Below are 14,810 nucleotides of genomic sequence, written 5' to 3'. Positions count from 1 at the left end.
TCTTATCATGGGAACAGATCGCTGGCCAATCCCCTCCCTCCCTCCCTCTCTCGCTCCCTCCCTCTCTCTCTCTCTCTCTCTCTCTCTCTCCCTCTCTCTTCCTCAGGGATCACCGAGCTCGAGTTTCCTGCTCTCCCTTCAGCAGCTTTTGGACTCTGGAATATTTCCTTCTGTAAAAACGTCGGATTTGTTTTTAATTCTTCATTTCCGTGCAGCAGAAGGCTGTAGTTTATGATTAAATCTTATAATAATAATAATCAGCGGCTGTCTGCAGATCGGGTCGCTTTTTAGAACCTGAAATAGTTACAGAGGAACAGGAGGAGGAGGAGGAGGAGGAAGAGGAAGAGGAGGTGAAGCACCTGTCTCCTGCACATTGGTGGGTTTAAGCTTTGGGGTTGTTTTATTTTGGTGACCTGATGATTCTATAGCTCAGTCTTGTGAGGGAAAACATCTGGAGTGTAAAGGGGTGGTGTAGAAGGAGAGCCGAGTTTAATAACTTCATCATCTTCACCTCCTGAAGCGGACGATGGAATCAATATTCAGCTGATTAAGTGTTTTTTTCTTCTCTTTCCCTCAGTTTTCTTCGGTGTCTTTAGTCCAGCACTGGAGCAGGACGTAGCTGCGCAGGCTTCGGGGTTAAAGGTCTTTTGGGAGGGTCCACTGAGACGCTGGGATTAAAAAACATGGCCGAGTGGATTAACTGAGCCGAGAGACGTGGGTGGAGGCGATGACGATGATGATGATGATGAAGGTTGACGGCGCTCTACAGAAGGAGATGGACGAGAGGAATCTGCGCCCTCGGCTCTGCTACCTGACCAAAGGCGAGCGCGGTTACGGGTTCCACCTGCATGGGGAGCGAGGCAGCGGGGCGCAGTTCATCCGCAGGATCGAGGCGGGGTCTCCGGCAGAGCTGGCAGGACTGCGCTCGGGGGACCGAGTGGTGGAGGTGAACGGAGAGAACGTGGAGAAGGAATCGCACCATCAGGTCAGTCCATGTTTTATACATCTCCTCTTCTCGTTCCTCTCCTTTCTGTTCCTTCCTTCACCTCTGCTCTGATTTACTCTCTCTCTCTCTTTGAGTGTCACTTCTTTTCTTCTTTATTTCGCTTCCTTTCTCATCTCTTATCTCTTCTTTTCTTGTTTCTTCTCTTCTTTACTCTTCTCTTCACTTCTCATCTCTTCTCTTTTTGTCTCTCCCTTTCTCTTCTTGTCTTTTCTTATCTTATTCCTTCTCTTCTCTTCTCTTCTCTTCTCTTCTCTTCTCTTCTCTTCTCTTCTCTTCTCTTCTCTTCTCTTCTTTTCTGTATCATCTCATCTGTCTCATCTAGCTTGTCTCTTCTTTTCTTTTCTTTTCTTTTCTCTTCTCTTCTTTTTTCTTTTCTTTTCTTTTCTCATCTTAAGTCATTTCTTCTTATCTCTTCTATTCTTGCCTTTAGTTTTCTCTTCTTTTTTCATCTCATGTTCTCATTTCCTCCCATCTCTTCTATTCTTGCCTCTTCTCTTCTTTTCAGTTCTTGTCTCGTCTCTTCTCATCTCATTTCCTCTCATCTATTCTTGTCTTTCCTTTTCTCATCTCATCTTATCTCATTTCCTCTCTTCTCTTCTCTTTTCTCCTCTCCTGTCCTCTTCTCTTCTCCTCTCCTCTTTTCTCCTCTCTCCTCTCCTCAGAGTAAGCGTTGCTATAGTAACCCCTACCACAGTAGAAAGTGAGTAGAGTTACAGTTGTGAGGTAAATCGTAGAGCCGGTGTGTTTGAGGAGAGAGAAACCGGTCTGATGGCTTTTATTTCTTCCCCCTGGCTGTTTATAAACTGGGAAGCGCAGTTTAAGAATTAAGCTCAGTGTCCAGGCTTTAACGTGTGGGGATGTTTTTTAGAGAGACGACGTGTCAAGTGAAGAAAGTTCCAGAAACCGGTTCTCCCTGATTCTCTTCTCATTGCTGTTTTTCCATGCACTCCACTTTCTTCCACTTCTTTCATCACCTCCCTCTTATTTTAATGCATCTCTCTCTCTCTCTCTCTCTCTCTCCATCAGGTGGTTCAGAAGATCATGGAGGTGGAGAACAGGACGAGGCTCTTGGTGGTGGATCGAGAGACGGACGAGTTTCTGCTCCTCCACTCTCTGCCCTGCACTGAGGACCTGGCGGTGGAGATGAGCTGCCTCTCCTCGCCTCGAGCCTCCTCATCTTCCCTCGCTTCTTCCACCCTGAGCTTCACCTCCTCGCTGCGAGACTCTCTCACTCCGTCGCCATCAGACTCCATCGCTTTATCGCCGCGAGACTTCGCCACTCACTCGCTCTCGGGCACCGTTACTTCACTGATGCTTCCCCAATCCACCACTTCATCACCGCCTGGCTCCAGCGACCCATTACCTAGCGACTCCATCATTCTATCACCACAAAACTCCACTCCATCACCTGAAGACTCCATTAATCAATCCCCTTATGACTCCATTACCCAATCCCCAATTAACCCCATCACTGAATCACCATCTAAACCCATTACTCAGTCCCCCAACAACTTAGATACTCAATCACTGACTAACCCCATCACTCAATCCCCCTATGACTCCATTACTCATCCCCCATCTGACACCATTACCACTCCTTTCAGCAGAGAGAAATCAGATGAGACCCATGTAATGGACGACACCGGCACCACCGACAACCAGGTAAGACCATGAGTTAGGGATTGATTAGTACATCCTGGGCAGGAACCTAAGCAGATCTCTACTCCCCTGTACGTCCTCCTAGACCGTGACCACCGCGCAACGCTACACATGCTAAATAAACATTACCTATGCGTTACGAGTGTTTAAAGTAGCGTACGTTTACGTTTATCCATGATAAGCTCATGGTGTGAAGAGTTACGACCAAGGGGTTTCTCCAATGGTGCAACAGAAAAGAGGCAAGAGATTGAGGTTCGTGTACGTGATCAGGAGCCAAGAGAACAAAACCAGCTGTGCCGTCTGGGTGGGTGGAGCATACTCACTCTTCCTTGTCAATCACAGTGACACTAGCCAATAATGGCAATCCGTTAGCTTATGCATGTGGAAGAGGGCAGACTGCGCGGTACATGTCCAATCAGTGCAGTCTCATTATTAATGATAAGACCACACCAGCTTCAGTGTATCAGGTGAAACTTCAAGACAGGATGTGAAAGGGGCGTGTCCAGTCCATGCTAGGTCACTTCACTGTGCGTTATTTTGTCTTGGGTTCGTATTTTTTCCTGGCAAGTGGAATTCATGAGGCTAAAATCTGGTTGATGAATTTAGTTTGATGAATTAGAAGCAAATAATCGAGACACAAACAAACGATAAGAGGCAGAAAAAGAAAAGAAACTAAAACAAAGACATAAAAATATGCTCGTCTTCTCGTGTACAGATCACTAATACGCTGTTTTTTTTGTTCTCAGTAGAGCTGGGTAATGTTCTTTTGAAATGGAATTAGACCCAAAGTACCCTTCCTACCTACACACACACCAAAAAAACAATTTCTTGCTCAAGTGCCCAACAGTGGCAGCTTGGTGGTGCTGGGGCTTGAACCCTGATCTTCTGGTCAACAACCCAGAGCCTTAACCACTTGAGCTACCACTGACTGGTTTCTCCAGCCCTGTGTCTGTGAAATAAAAAGTTCTCGGATAATGAAACTACTATTTGAATTATTTGAGAAATTTATGTTTGTCCAAATCTTTTGGGTAAGTTAAACCCAAAAACAAAAAAGGTTCCAAGCAGGACTGAGAACTTCGCTCTTTAATCCCAGTGTAGTGGTGTTAGTTGGTGTTTCAGATCACTGGTTTTCCCACCATGCTTTGCAGATGAATTGTACAGTTGGTGGGTCAGTGTGGGTCCGTGTTCGTGTTGAGGATTGGAACTATTGTACGTAAAGAATTAAACACTATGTTAGTTTGTATACGGTTGACGTTAACGTTTCTGAGGTAACCGTTACATGTTCCTGCTGACTCCTCCATGCAGAAGCTAGTTTGTTGTGTATATTTTATTGTGTTTACTTCAAAAAGCAACAAAATATGACCAGAATCAAATGTAGACTCCAGTGCGAGACAATCCATAGTCACAGGACTGAGGTCAGGACGCTGCTCGTCTGCATTCAGGAAGCCGCAGCACCATGGGGTGAAGTGGCTTTGCGTCAACGGCATCTAAATCTGTTAGCGTGACGCGGGAAAGAAAATAAAAATGATTTGGGTCACAATAGCAGCAGAAAGGACCCCCCCCATCTCTGAGATCCTAACTCTCTGAAAGTGTTGAATTGTTTTTAGTTCTATTAGAAAACACTCCAGTGGACTGAAGTGTATAACAGGAAGTCCAGGAAGCAGATCTGGACCCACCCTGGTGAGAGAGTCCACTTCCCAGACACCTAAATTTAGCTCCTACAATTCAGAGAACGTGAACTGTGACACGTGGAGCGTGATAAATTAATAAATTAGCAGTGAATTAAATGATACGAAACGAGAAACTCGGAAAACGTCGACACTCTCAGTCTTGCGATGGAATTTAAAGCCTGAGTACATTTTTATTCAGCAGTTTAGTCCTTAAAACCCACTATAATATAAAAATATAATTTTCAATATAAAAATATAATATTACACATGTATATTGTGTTTATAGTGTGATTATTTTATTTTAATTGTCAGTTTTTTACTACATTTTTTTAATTCAGATTTTTATTAAATTTTATGTTGCTTCTACTTCTAACTTCTTTTTTTTTTTTAAACAAGTAAGGCAATTTTATGAATATTTTTTAAAATGAAATTATTTGTTTTAACAACATTATCAATATTTATTAAAATTCAAACAATTTAGGACAATCAGACTGTAACTAAACTCATATCCCCCGGTCATTATGTGTCTCAGTGAAGGAGGCGTGGCCTCTGTGTGTCAGTCACAGTGAAGGAGGCGTGGCCTCTGTGTGTCAGTCACAGTGAAGGAGGCGTGGCCTCTGTATCAGTCTGCTGGATTGTTTAAAACCCAAACAGCAGCCGAAGTTTTCATCTCAAACCTACAACAAATACTGTCAGAAAACAGGACAGAAACAATCACAGCAAACCACACACCTCTCTCTCTCTCTCTCTCTCTCTCCATCTTACGGTCTTTACATCTCTCTTTCTCTTTCTCCATCTCTCTCTCTCTCTCTCCATCTTACGGTCTTTACATCTCTCTTTCTCTTTCTCTTTCTCCATCTCTCTCTCTCTCTCTCTCTCTCTCTCCATCTTACGGTCTTTACATCTCTCTTTCTCTTTCTCCATCTCTCTCTCTCTCTCTCTCTCCATCCTACGGTCTTTACATCTCTCTTTCTCTTTCTCCATCTCTCTCTCTCTCTCTCTCTCCATCTTACGGTCTTTACATCTCTCTTTCTCTTTCTCCATCTCTCTCTCTCTCTCTCTCTCTCTCTCTCTCTCTCTCCATCTTACGGTCTTTACATCTCTCTTTCTCTTTCTCCATCTCTCTCTCTCTCTCTCTCCATCTTACGGTCTTTACATCTCTCTTTCTCCATCTCTCTCTCTCTCTCTCTGTCTCTCTCTATCTCCCCATCTTACAGTCTTTACATCTCTCTTTCTCCATCTCTCACTCTCTCTCTCTCCCTCTCCCTCTCCCTCTCCATCTTACGGTCTTTACATCTCTCTTTCTCCATCTCTCTCTCTCTCTCTCTCTCTCTCTCTCTCTCCATCTCTCTCTCTCTCTCTCTCTCTCTCTCTGTCTCTCTCTATCTCTCCATCTTACAGTCTTTACATCTCTCTTTCTCCATCTCTCTCTCTCTCTCTCTCTCCATCTTACGGTCTTTACATCTCTCTTTCTCCATCTCTCTCTCTCTCTTTCTCTCTCTCTCTCTCTCTCCCTCTCCCTCTCCATCTTACGGTCTTTACATCTCTCTTTCTCCATCTCTCTCTCTCTCTCTCCATCTTACGGTCTTTACATCTCTCTTTCTCCATCTCTCTCTCTCTCTCTCTCTCTCTGTCTCTCTCTCCATCTTACGGTCTTTACATCTCTCTTTCTCCATCTCTCTCTCTCTCTCTCTCTCTCTCCCTCTCCATCTTACGGTCTTTACATCTCTCTTTCTCCATATCTCTCTCTCTCTCCATCTTACGGTCTTTACATCTCTCTTTCTCCATCTCTCACTCTCTCTCTCGTCATCTCTCTCTTTATCTCTCCATCTTATAGTCATTACATCTCTCTTTCTCCATCTCTACCTCACTTTCTGTCTGTGTCTCTCCTCTCACCTGTCTCTCCCTCTCTCTCTCCGTCTCTCGCTCCCCCCCTTCTCTCTCCATCTCTCTCTCTCAAGCTCTCTCTCTGTCTCCCCCCCTTCTCTTTCTCTCTCTTTCTCTCTCTCTCTCTCTCTCTGCCTGGGTTAAGCATCTCTCTTTCTCTCCACCCATCATCCACCTCTCCATCAGTTTCAGCTCTCCTCTCAGACCTCATTGTTGCAGGTAAACGTGTTTTTTTTCCTCCTTTTTTCCTCTACAGCTCTGAAATCTTAACTGTTTTCTTCTTCCACCCATGAAGGCGTGGTCTAGAATTTCAAAATATATTTTAAGAAAACATTGGCAGTATATTTTCTGAATAAATGATGTATTTACAGAGTTGTTCCTAACGAGTGTGAGAGCTCGTGCCTCGGGGCTACAGATTCATGGATCACATGACCCTCATAGTCATTTTACTGCTCTGTGTTTCAAGTGTGTGTGTGTGAGTGTGTGTGAGTGTGTGTGTGTGTGTGAGTGTGTGAGTGTGAGTGTGAGTGTGTGTGAGTGTGTGAGTGTGTGTGTGTGTGTGTGCGCGCTGGTGTTAGGTTTCTGCCTATTTTTTTCCCCCCAGAAGTTTCAGCATTGTGTGTGTGTGTGTGTGTGAATTTGGGAACATTTGTAGTTTTAAAACTTGCAGAGATTAGATTACTCTCTTTTTAGACCTCATGACTCCATACACACACCCAAGGCACCGTCCTCTTGTTCCTTTCTTTGTGTGTGTGTGTGTGTGTGTGTGCCCTATGGGATTAAACCTGCTCCCACCCCTGTATTGTTTGAGGGCAGGACATGACATCGCGTCTTAGAGAATGTCCTGTACAGGGTGTGTTTAACTTCTTTCTTTAGGGAAAGAATATAAGAATTCACACACACACACACACACACACACGCACACACGCACACACACATACATGTAACGTATACATCCGGGTGACCTACTCAGGGGCTTTTAGTTCATTCTACTTCACAATGAAATGAGGCGGCGGGGAAATATACAGTCTGTATACACTTCATAAATTCACAAACCAGCGCCACAGGCCACGCCTCCTTCACTGACACACACATACACCAGAGGCCACGCCTCCTTCACTGACACACACAGAGGGCACGCCTCCTTCACTGACACACACAGAGGCCACGCCTCCTTCACGGACGGACACACACACACAACAAACAGAGGCCACGCCTCCTTCACTGACACACACAGAGGGCATGCCACCTTCACTGACACACACACACACAGAGGCCACTCCTGTTTCACTGACACACACAGAGGCCACGCCTCCTTCACGGACACACACACAAACAGAGGCCACGCCTCCTTCACTGACACACACAGAGGGCATGCCTCCTTCACCGACACACACACACACACAGAGACCACTCCTGTTTCACTGACACACACAGAGGCCACGTCTCCTTTACTGACACACACAGAGGCCACACCTCCTTCACTGACACATACAGAGGCCACGCCTCCTTCACTGACACACACAGAGGGCATGCCTCCTTCACCGACACACACACACACACAGAGACCACTCCTGTTTCACCGACACACACACACACACAGAGACCACTCCTGTTTCACTGACACACACAGAGGCCACGTCTCCTTTACTGACACACACAGAGGCCACACCTCCTTCACTGACACATACAGAGGGCATGCCTCCTTCACTGACACACACACACAGAGGCCACGCCTCCTTCACTAACACACACACACACAGGCCACGCCTCCTTCACTGACACACACAGAGGCCACGCCTCCTTCACTGACACACACAGAGGGCATGCCTCCTTCACCGACACACACACACACACAGAGACCACTCCTGTTTCACCGACACACACACACACACAGAGACCACTCCTGTTTCACTGACACACACAGAGGCCACGTCTCCTTTACTGACACACACAGAGGCCACACCTCCTTCACTGACACATACAGAGGGCATGCCTCCTTCACTGACACACACACACAGAGGCCACGCCTCCTTCACTGACACACACACACACAGGCCACGCCTCCTTCACTGACACACACAGAGGCCACGCCTCCTTCAATGAAACACACACAGAGGCCACAGCTCTTTCACTGACACTGACAAACCCAGAGGCCACGCCTCTTTCACTGACACTGACAAACACAGAGGCCACGCCTCCTTTATTGAGATTTGCAGAGGCCACACCTCCTTCACTGACACACACAGAGGCCACGCCTCCTTCACTGACACACACACACACACAGAGGCCACACCTCCTTCACTGACACACACACACACACACACACACAGAGGCCACAACTCCTTCACTGACACACACACACACACAGAGGCCACGCCTCCTTCACTGACACACACACACACACACAAAGAGGCCACGCCTGATTCACTGACACACACAGAGGACAGAGGCCACACCTCCTTCACTGACACACACAGAGGCCACGCCTCCTTCACTGACACACACACACACAGGCCACGCCTCCTTCACTGACACACACACAGAGGCCACGCCTCCTTCACTGACACACACAGAGGCCACAGCTCTTTCACTGACACTGACAAACCCAGAGGCCACGCCTCCTTCACTGACACTGACAAACCCAGAGGCCACGCCTCCTTTATTGAGATTTGCAGAGGCCACACCTCCTTCACTGACACACACAGAGGCCACGCCTCCTTCACTGACACACACACACAGAGGCCACACCTCCTTCACTGACACACACACACACAGAGGCCACGCCTCCTTCACTGACACACACACACACACACAAAGAGGCCACGCCTGATTCACTGACACACACACACACACACACACAAAGAGGCCACGCCTGATTCACTGACACACACAGAGGCCACGGCTCTTTCACTGACACACACAGAGGCCATGACTCCTTCACTGAGACTCACAGAGGCCATGCCTCCTTCACTAAGACTCACACAGGCCACACCCCCTTCACCGAGTCTCACAGAGGCCACGCCTCCTCCACTGACACACACAGAGTATTGATCAATTAAATATGCAGAGTGAAATAAATACTTATTGTTTGCTTCTCTTCGTGTGTGTGTGTGTTTTAGCAGAGGTCAGGATCAGAGGACACAGTGATGCGTGACCTGAGGCCGCGGCTGTGTCACATTGTGAAGGACGAGCAGGGGTTCGGATTTAACCTGCACTGTGATAAGCAGCGTGTGGGTCAGTTCATCCGCTCGGTCGACCCAGACTCACCCGCTCACAGAGCCGGACTACAGCCTGGAGACAGACTCGTCCAGGTGACCAGCACTAAACTAAATAACCTGGGGTAAATTAAAGGGGCAGGTTAGAGTGTAGAGTGTGGGATCAGAAGGAGATGAAGAACAGGGTAGAGCTGAAACCCAGTCAGTGTCACTACCTGATATGGGCATGGCCTAACCAGGAAGAGGATTGGATCATTTTTGCTTCTGGGAAAAACCTGTCTCATCATATTTGTAGTCTTCAGCTGGTCTCTGGATTTGCTAAATACATAAAGACGATCTAGTAGTTTTGACCTTGAGGAAAAATAATCCTGCTTTGTTGGGGTGTGGAATAGCATTCAGACATTACAAGTGAATCTTCTGAAGTGAATCTTCTGAAGTGAATCTTCTGAAGTGAATCTTCCGAAGTAAATCTTCAGAAGTGACTCTTCAAAAGTGAATCTTCCGAAGTGACTCTTCAAAAGTAAATCTTCTGAAGTGACTCTTCAAAAGTAAATCTTCTGAAGTGAATCTTCAAAAGTGAATCTTCATAAAGACGATCTACGTGAATTATTTCTCCACAGTTAGTGACCAGAAATGACATTAAACTTTTATGTTCATAATAAATTCAGAGGTTAAATCAGGTTAGTAAAATCAGGCTGCAATCAGCGGGAGGATCATACGAAGCTCTTATTGCGCAACAGAAACATTTTTTCTAAATAAATCCAAGCTTTATTAAAAACAGACAAAAAACAGTCCTATCCAGATATTTTTCAGCGGTCTACTTTAGTCGTGTCCACATAAACAGCTTCGATTAAATATTTATTCATTTTTTACACGTGTGGAATTTTTCCCTCCTTTTCGCCGAAGTTTGGGTGTTTCCTCTGTACCAGGGTGTTCTGGCCTGATCCGCCTCGCCATCAGATAAGCAGACAGAACATGCTTGAACGTACGTGAGGAGACAGATAAGTGCTGGACCTTATCAGGTCATGTGAGCGAAGTCTCTGTGAACATCCTGTGGTTTTAAGTGACTGGGTCAGGGAAGCTTTCACAGGAAATGAGACAAAGGAGGCTGGGTGACTGAAGAACTTTCTGAAGAACTTTCTGGAAATCCGGTGTGAAGATATGAAGCTTTATTCTGGTGTAGAAGAGATTTAGACGAGCATCTCGGGGGTTTTCTGTTTATCGTCTTCGAAAAGGAACATGGAATAAGCACATGAGAGTACACACGAGACACACAAGATGGCAGCTTGTGGCTTGTAGGAGGTGATCTTGAGGTGAGGTCCAGATCTTCAGGACAGATGTCACTCTGAGAAACCGCTAGCTTCTCATCAGGTGTCCTGATTTCATTCTGGTCTCAAATGTTTATCTGAAAAGCTTCTCCTGAGTGATGATCACGATAAGGAAGTGAAAGAGGAAAAGGAAGTGGGGATGGAAGGGATTTCTGCGCCACCTGGTGGTTAGACTGAGTCTGTGTGTGTGTGTGTTCAGGTGAACGGCAGAAATATCGAGGGTCTGAGGCACTCGGAGGTGGTGCAGATAATCCGAGGAGGAGGAGAACATGCCAGGCTGTTGGTGGTGGATCCGGAAACGGACGAGCTGTTCAAGAAACTGGACATCACTCCGACTCCGGCGCACCTCAACGGTAAAGTGTCTGATAACAAACATGCTGGAAACAAAACCTGACTGTGTTCTCCTCGGTGTAATTATTAGCATTTAAGTGCTTTCATTTTCATATTTGATTTTGTGGTCACCATATGAAGTTGTAAAAAATGAACCACTGAATCACAAATCACTGAATCTCAAATCACTGGATCACTGAATCACAAATCACTGAATCACTGAACCACAAATCACTGAATCACAAATCACTGAGTCAAAAATCACTGAATCACAAATTACTGATTCACAAATCACTGAATCACAAATCACTGAATCACAAATCACTGATACACAAATCACTAAATCACAAATCACTGAATCACTGAATCACAAATTACTGATTCACAAATCACTGAACCACAAATCACTGAATCACTGAACCACAAATCACAAATCACTGATTCACAAATCACTGAATCACTGATTCACAAATCACTGAATCACAAATCACTGAATCACCGAATCACAAATCACTGATTCAAAAATCACTGAATCACAAATCACTGAATCACAAATCTCCTGCTTTGTTGGGTTATAGAATAGCATCCAAACATTACAAGCAAATCTTCCGAAATGAATCTCTAAAAGTAAACCTTCTTCTTGAATCTTGAATCTTCTTTTGAATCTTCAAAAGTGAATCTTTAAAAGTGAATCTGTTGAAGTAAATCTTTAAAATCGAAACCTCATCATAATATAAATGAGACTTCCCAGTGTATTTAAACCTTGTTTCATTTAATTTTTTCTCCTTAACAGAGGATTGTGTGGACGGTCCACTCGTAGATGCACCAGCCTCAACCTGTCCACTGAAAGGCAGCTCAGCGTCTCCTCCGGTAATCCACAGCGCCTCGCCGAGCCAACCGCCAATCACGGACCTCGATGTGATAAAGCCACCAATCAGAAACGAGTCTCTGAAGCAGCAGAGTCATGGTGTCTCCTCCAGGTCCATCACTTCAGAGACCAGCGTGGTGAGTGTGTGTGTGTGTGTGTGTGTGTGTGTGGTAAACTACAGTGAAAATAAAACTTAATTCTAGAAAACTAAAGAAAATCTGTTTTTAATCTGCAAGAAAGATCTTAGAGAGTGAAAATATCTTGATCTGGTCTAAATCTCAGACCGTATTTCGGACATTTGACCAAAAACGCTCCAGACTTCAGGACGATGGAACAGGAAGTGGAAATATTCTGAATAATTTAAACTAGTTTTTTTTCCGTCCTTTGCAGATGACGGAGTGTAACAGCGCCCCCGGTGTGCAGGAGGTGAAGCTGGGAAAGGATCTGGACCCTCTGTGGGAGAGCGGCCTGCGTCTGAGCCCCACGGCGGCCGAGGCCAGGCAGAAGGTCAGCTCGAAGAAGGCCAACAAGAGAGCGCCCCCTATGGCCTGGAACAAGAAATACGAGATCTTCTGCAACTTCTGAGATGTTCAGCTAAAAAATAACAGAACCAGGATGGAAACTTTAACCTCCGGACATCGGGGATGAGGAAAAATACCAGAATCATCCTGTTTCAGCTTCCTAAAAACACAGACATGTCAAGAAAAACCCAGGATCTTCATGCCATGCCACTGCGGTTACACAACTCAGGAAGGGTGAAGAGAGACAGAAAGAGATGAGCAGCTGATGGATGGAGAGAGTGAAGGTGAAGAAGTGAAAGTTAAAAGCTGAGGTTGGACAGTGAAGGTGAAGGAATGTGAATGAAAGAGAAAAAGATGAATCATTTAACAGAATAGTTTATAGAGAGAGAGAGAGAGAGAGAGAGAGAGTGACCAGCATGTATTCACTAGAAATTTACACAGGAAATCCATATTCTCCTGTCATTCCTGTCTCTGTTTCCTTCCTGTTTGCTAAAAACATGAAAAGTCGGAAAAGAAGATTTTATTAGACATTTTATTAGAGAGCAATAGAAATAAACTGATCCTTTTAGAAGGCACTGGATCGCTTTCTGCTGCTAAAGATGCTATTTTCAACAAACTACACTAAACAGTATCAGGGACACAACCCCAGCATTCCGGCTTTATTTACATCCAACATTCATGGATTATTTGTAATCAGATCAGTTAAATAATTCGAAATGAGTGAATGAAACAAAAAACCGTTACTTTTGTACGTACAGACGACGCTAAAATCTGTAGCGAAAAAACGCCACTCAAACTTCTCTCCCTGTCTCAACAACTCTTACCTGTGTTTAAATTAATCGCTTTATTGTAATATATATTAATATATTTTCAAATGAATGTTAGCTTTATCTGTCCTTTAAACTAAATCTAGCAAACAACTTGGGCTAAAAAAAATTCAAAAATGACTGCCTAATGATTCACATTGTCTGACTCATGATTCAAAATAGCTGTCCAATGATTCAAAATGGCTCATGATTTAAAAAGGTTTACTCATGATTCAAAAATGGCTCATGATTCAAAAATCTGACTCATGATTCAAAAATGGCTGCCTAATGATTCAAAATGTCTGACTCATGATTCAAAATAGCTGTCCAATGATTCAAAATGGCTCATGATTCAAAATGTCTGACTCATGATTCAAAAATGGCTGCCTAATGATTCAAAATGTCTGACTCATGATTCAAAATAGCTGTCCAATGATTCAAAATGCCTCATGATTCAAAAATGGCTGCCTAGTGATTCAAAATGTCTGACGCATGATTCAAAATAGCTGTCCAATGATTCAAAATGGCTCATGATTCAAAAATGGCTGCCTAATGATTCAAAATGGCTCATGATTCAAAAATGGCTGCCCAATGATTCAAAATGGCTCATGATTCAAAATGTCTGACTCATGATTCAAAATGGCTGCCTAATGAGTCAAAATGTCTGACTCATGATTCAAAAATGGCTGCCTAATGATTCAAAATGGCTCATGATTCAAAATGTCTGACTCATGATTCAGCATGACTGCCTAACGATTCAAAATAGCTCCCTAATGACACACATGTTCAAAGATAACCCTCATTAAACACATGTTTAATAATCGTGTACTTTTCCTCTTGAATCAGCTTCACGTCTCCGTCGCTTCAAACACGATCTCCAGGAGGAAGCTGGAGCAAACCGTAACCGCTGCCTCGCCTTTTCTGACCGGACCTTTATTTTATTATTCCTCCTTTATTTTATCACCTAATCGAAAACATATATATATATATATATGAAATGTTTAGGAACGACTAATACCTTAACGTTTCTTTATTTAGATTTTAGATACTAATTTATTAAGCATTTGATTCGTTTTGTGAAAATTTTATACTGGACTTTTTTGTCGTAGGTTTTGGATTTTATATTGTGAGACTTTCAGAAACATCTCAGGATTTCAGCGTGAACTGTGAAACGACGGCATGCTAACAGGCTACACGGTAATATGTATCACAATATTCCAAACACAAATCACTGATCATGATTAGCATGACATGAGTTAGCGCTAACAGGTTTCTGAGCTAAGTTTAAGCCTGTGCTGTAACGACGAGGCAGAAAACCGTTCAGTCTTTCTCTTTCCTTTTCCTTTTCTACACCTGATTCAGAAATATTTCATAGATAAGATTATCTTTCCTGTGACGCGTGCAGTAGGCTTTTTCGTTTTTAAACCAATGTTCCTACAAATATTTTCTTCATGCTATTATAAAATTTACAGAATGTTTTATAAACTAAATAAATAAAGATATATATATATTCTAAA

At 44.1% G+C, this 14,810-nt stretch overlaps 1 protein-coding gene across 3 annotated transcripts; it reads left to right on the top strand.

Moving 5' to 3' along the window:
* The first annotated feature begins 91 nt into the window (after positions 1-91).
* Positions 92-14,810, top strand: LOC131346757 (Na(+)/H(+) exchange regulatory cofactor NHE-RF2). Of its 3 annotated transcripts, none has more exons than XM_058380361.1 (7): positions 92-376; positions 578-985; positions 2,033-2,668; positions 9,348-9,536; positions 10,968-11,121; positions 11,892-12,103; positions 12,357-14,810. In XM_058380361.1, exons 2-7 carry the CDS (start codon positions 728-730, stop codon positions 12,549-12,551), a joined length of 1,644 nt encoding a protein of 547 aa, XP_058236344.1. In that variant the 5' UTR covers positions 92-376; positions 578-727; the 3' UTR covers positions 12,552-14,810. The 3 variants fall into 3 exon arrangements, with proteins under 3 accessions (XP_058236344.1, XP_058236345.1, XP_058236343.1); XM_058380360.1 differs by having other exon boundaries at positions 93-376; positions 9,345-9,536; XM_058380362.1 differs by lacking the exon at positions 9,348-9,536.

The sequence above is a fragment of the Hemibagrus wyckioides genome, linkage group LG26 (genome assembly GCF_019097595.1).
Source record: "Hemibagrus wyckioides isolate EC202008001 linkage group LG26, SWU_Hwy_1.0, whole genome shotgun sequence".
Taxonomy (NCBI): domain Eukaryota; kingdom Metazoa; phylum Chordata; class Actinopteri; order Siluriformes; family Bagridae; genus Hemibagrus; species Hemibagrus wyckioides.
This window is presented reverse-complemented; position numbering and strand designations above follow the sequence as displayed.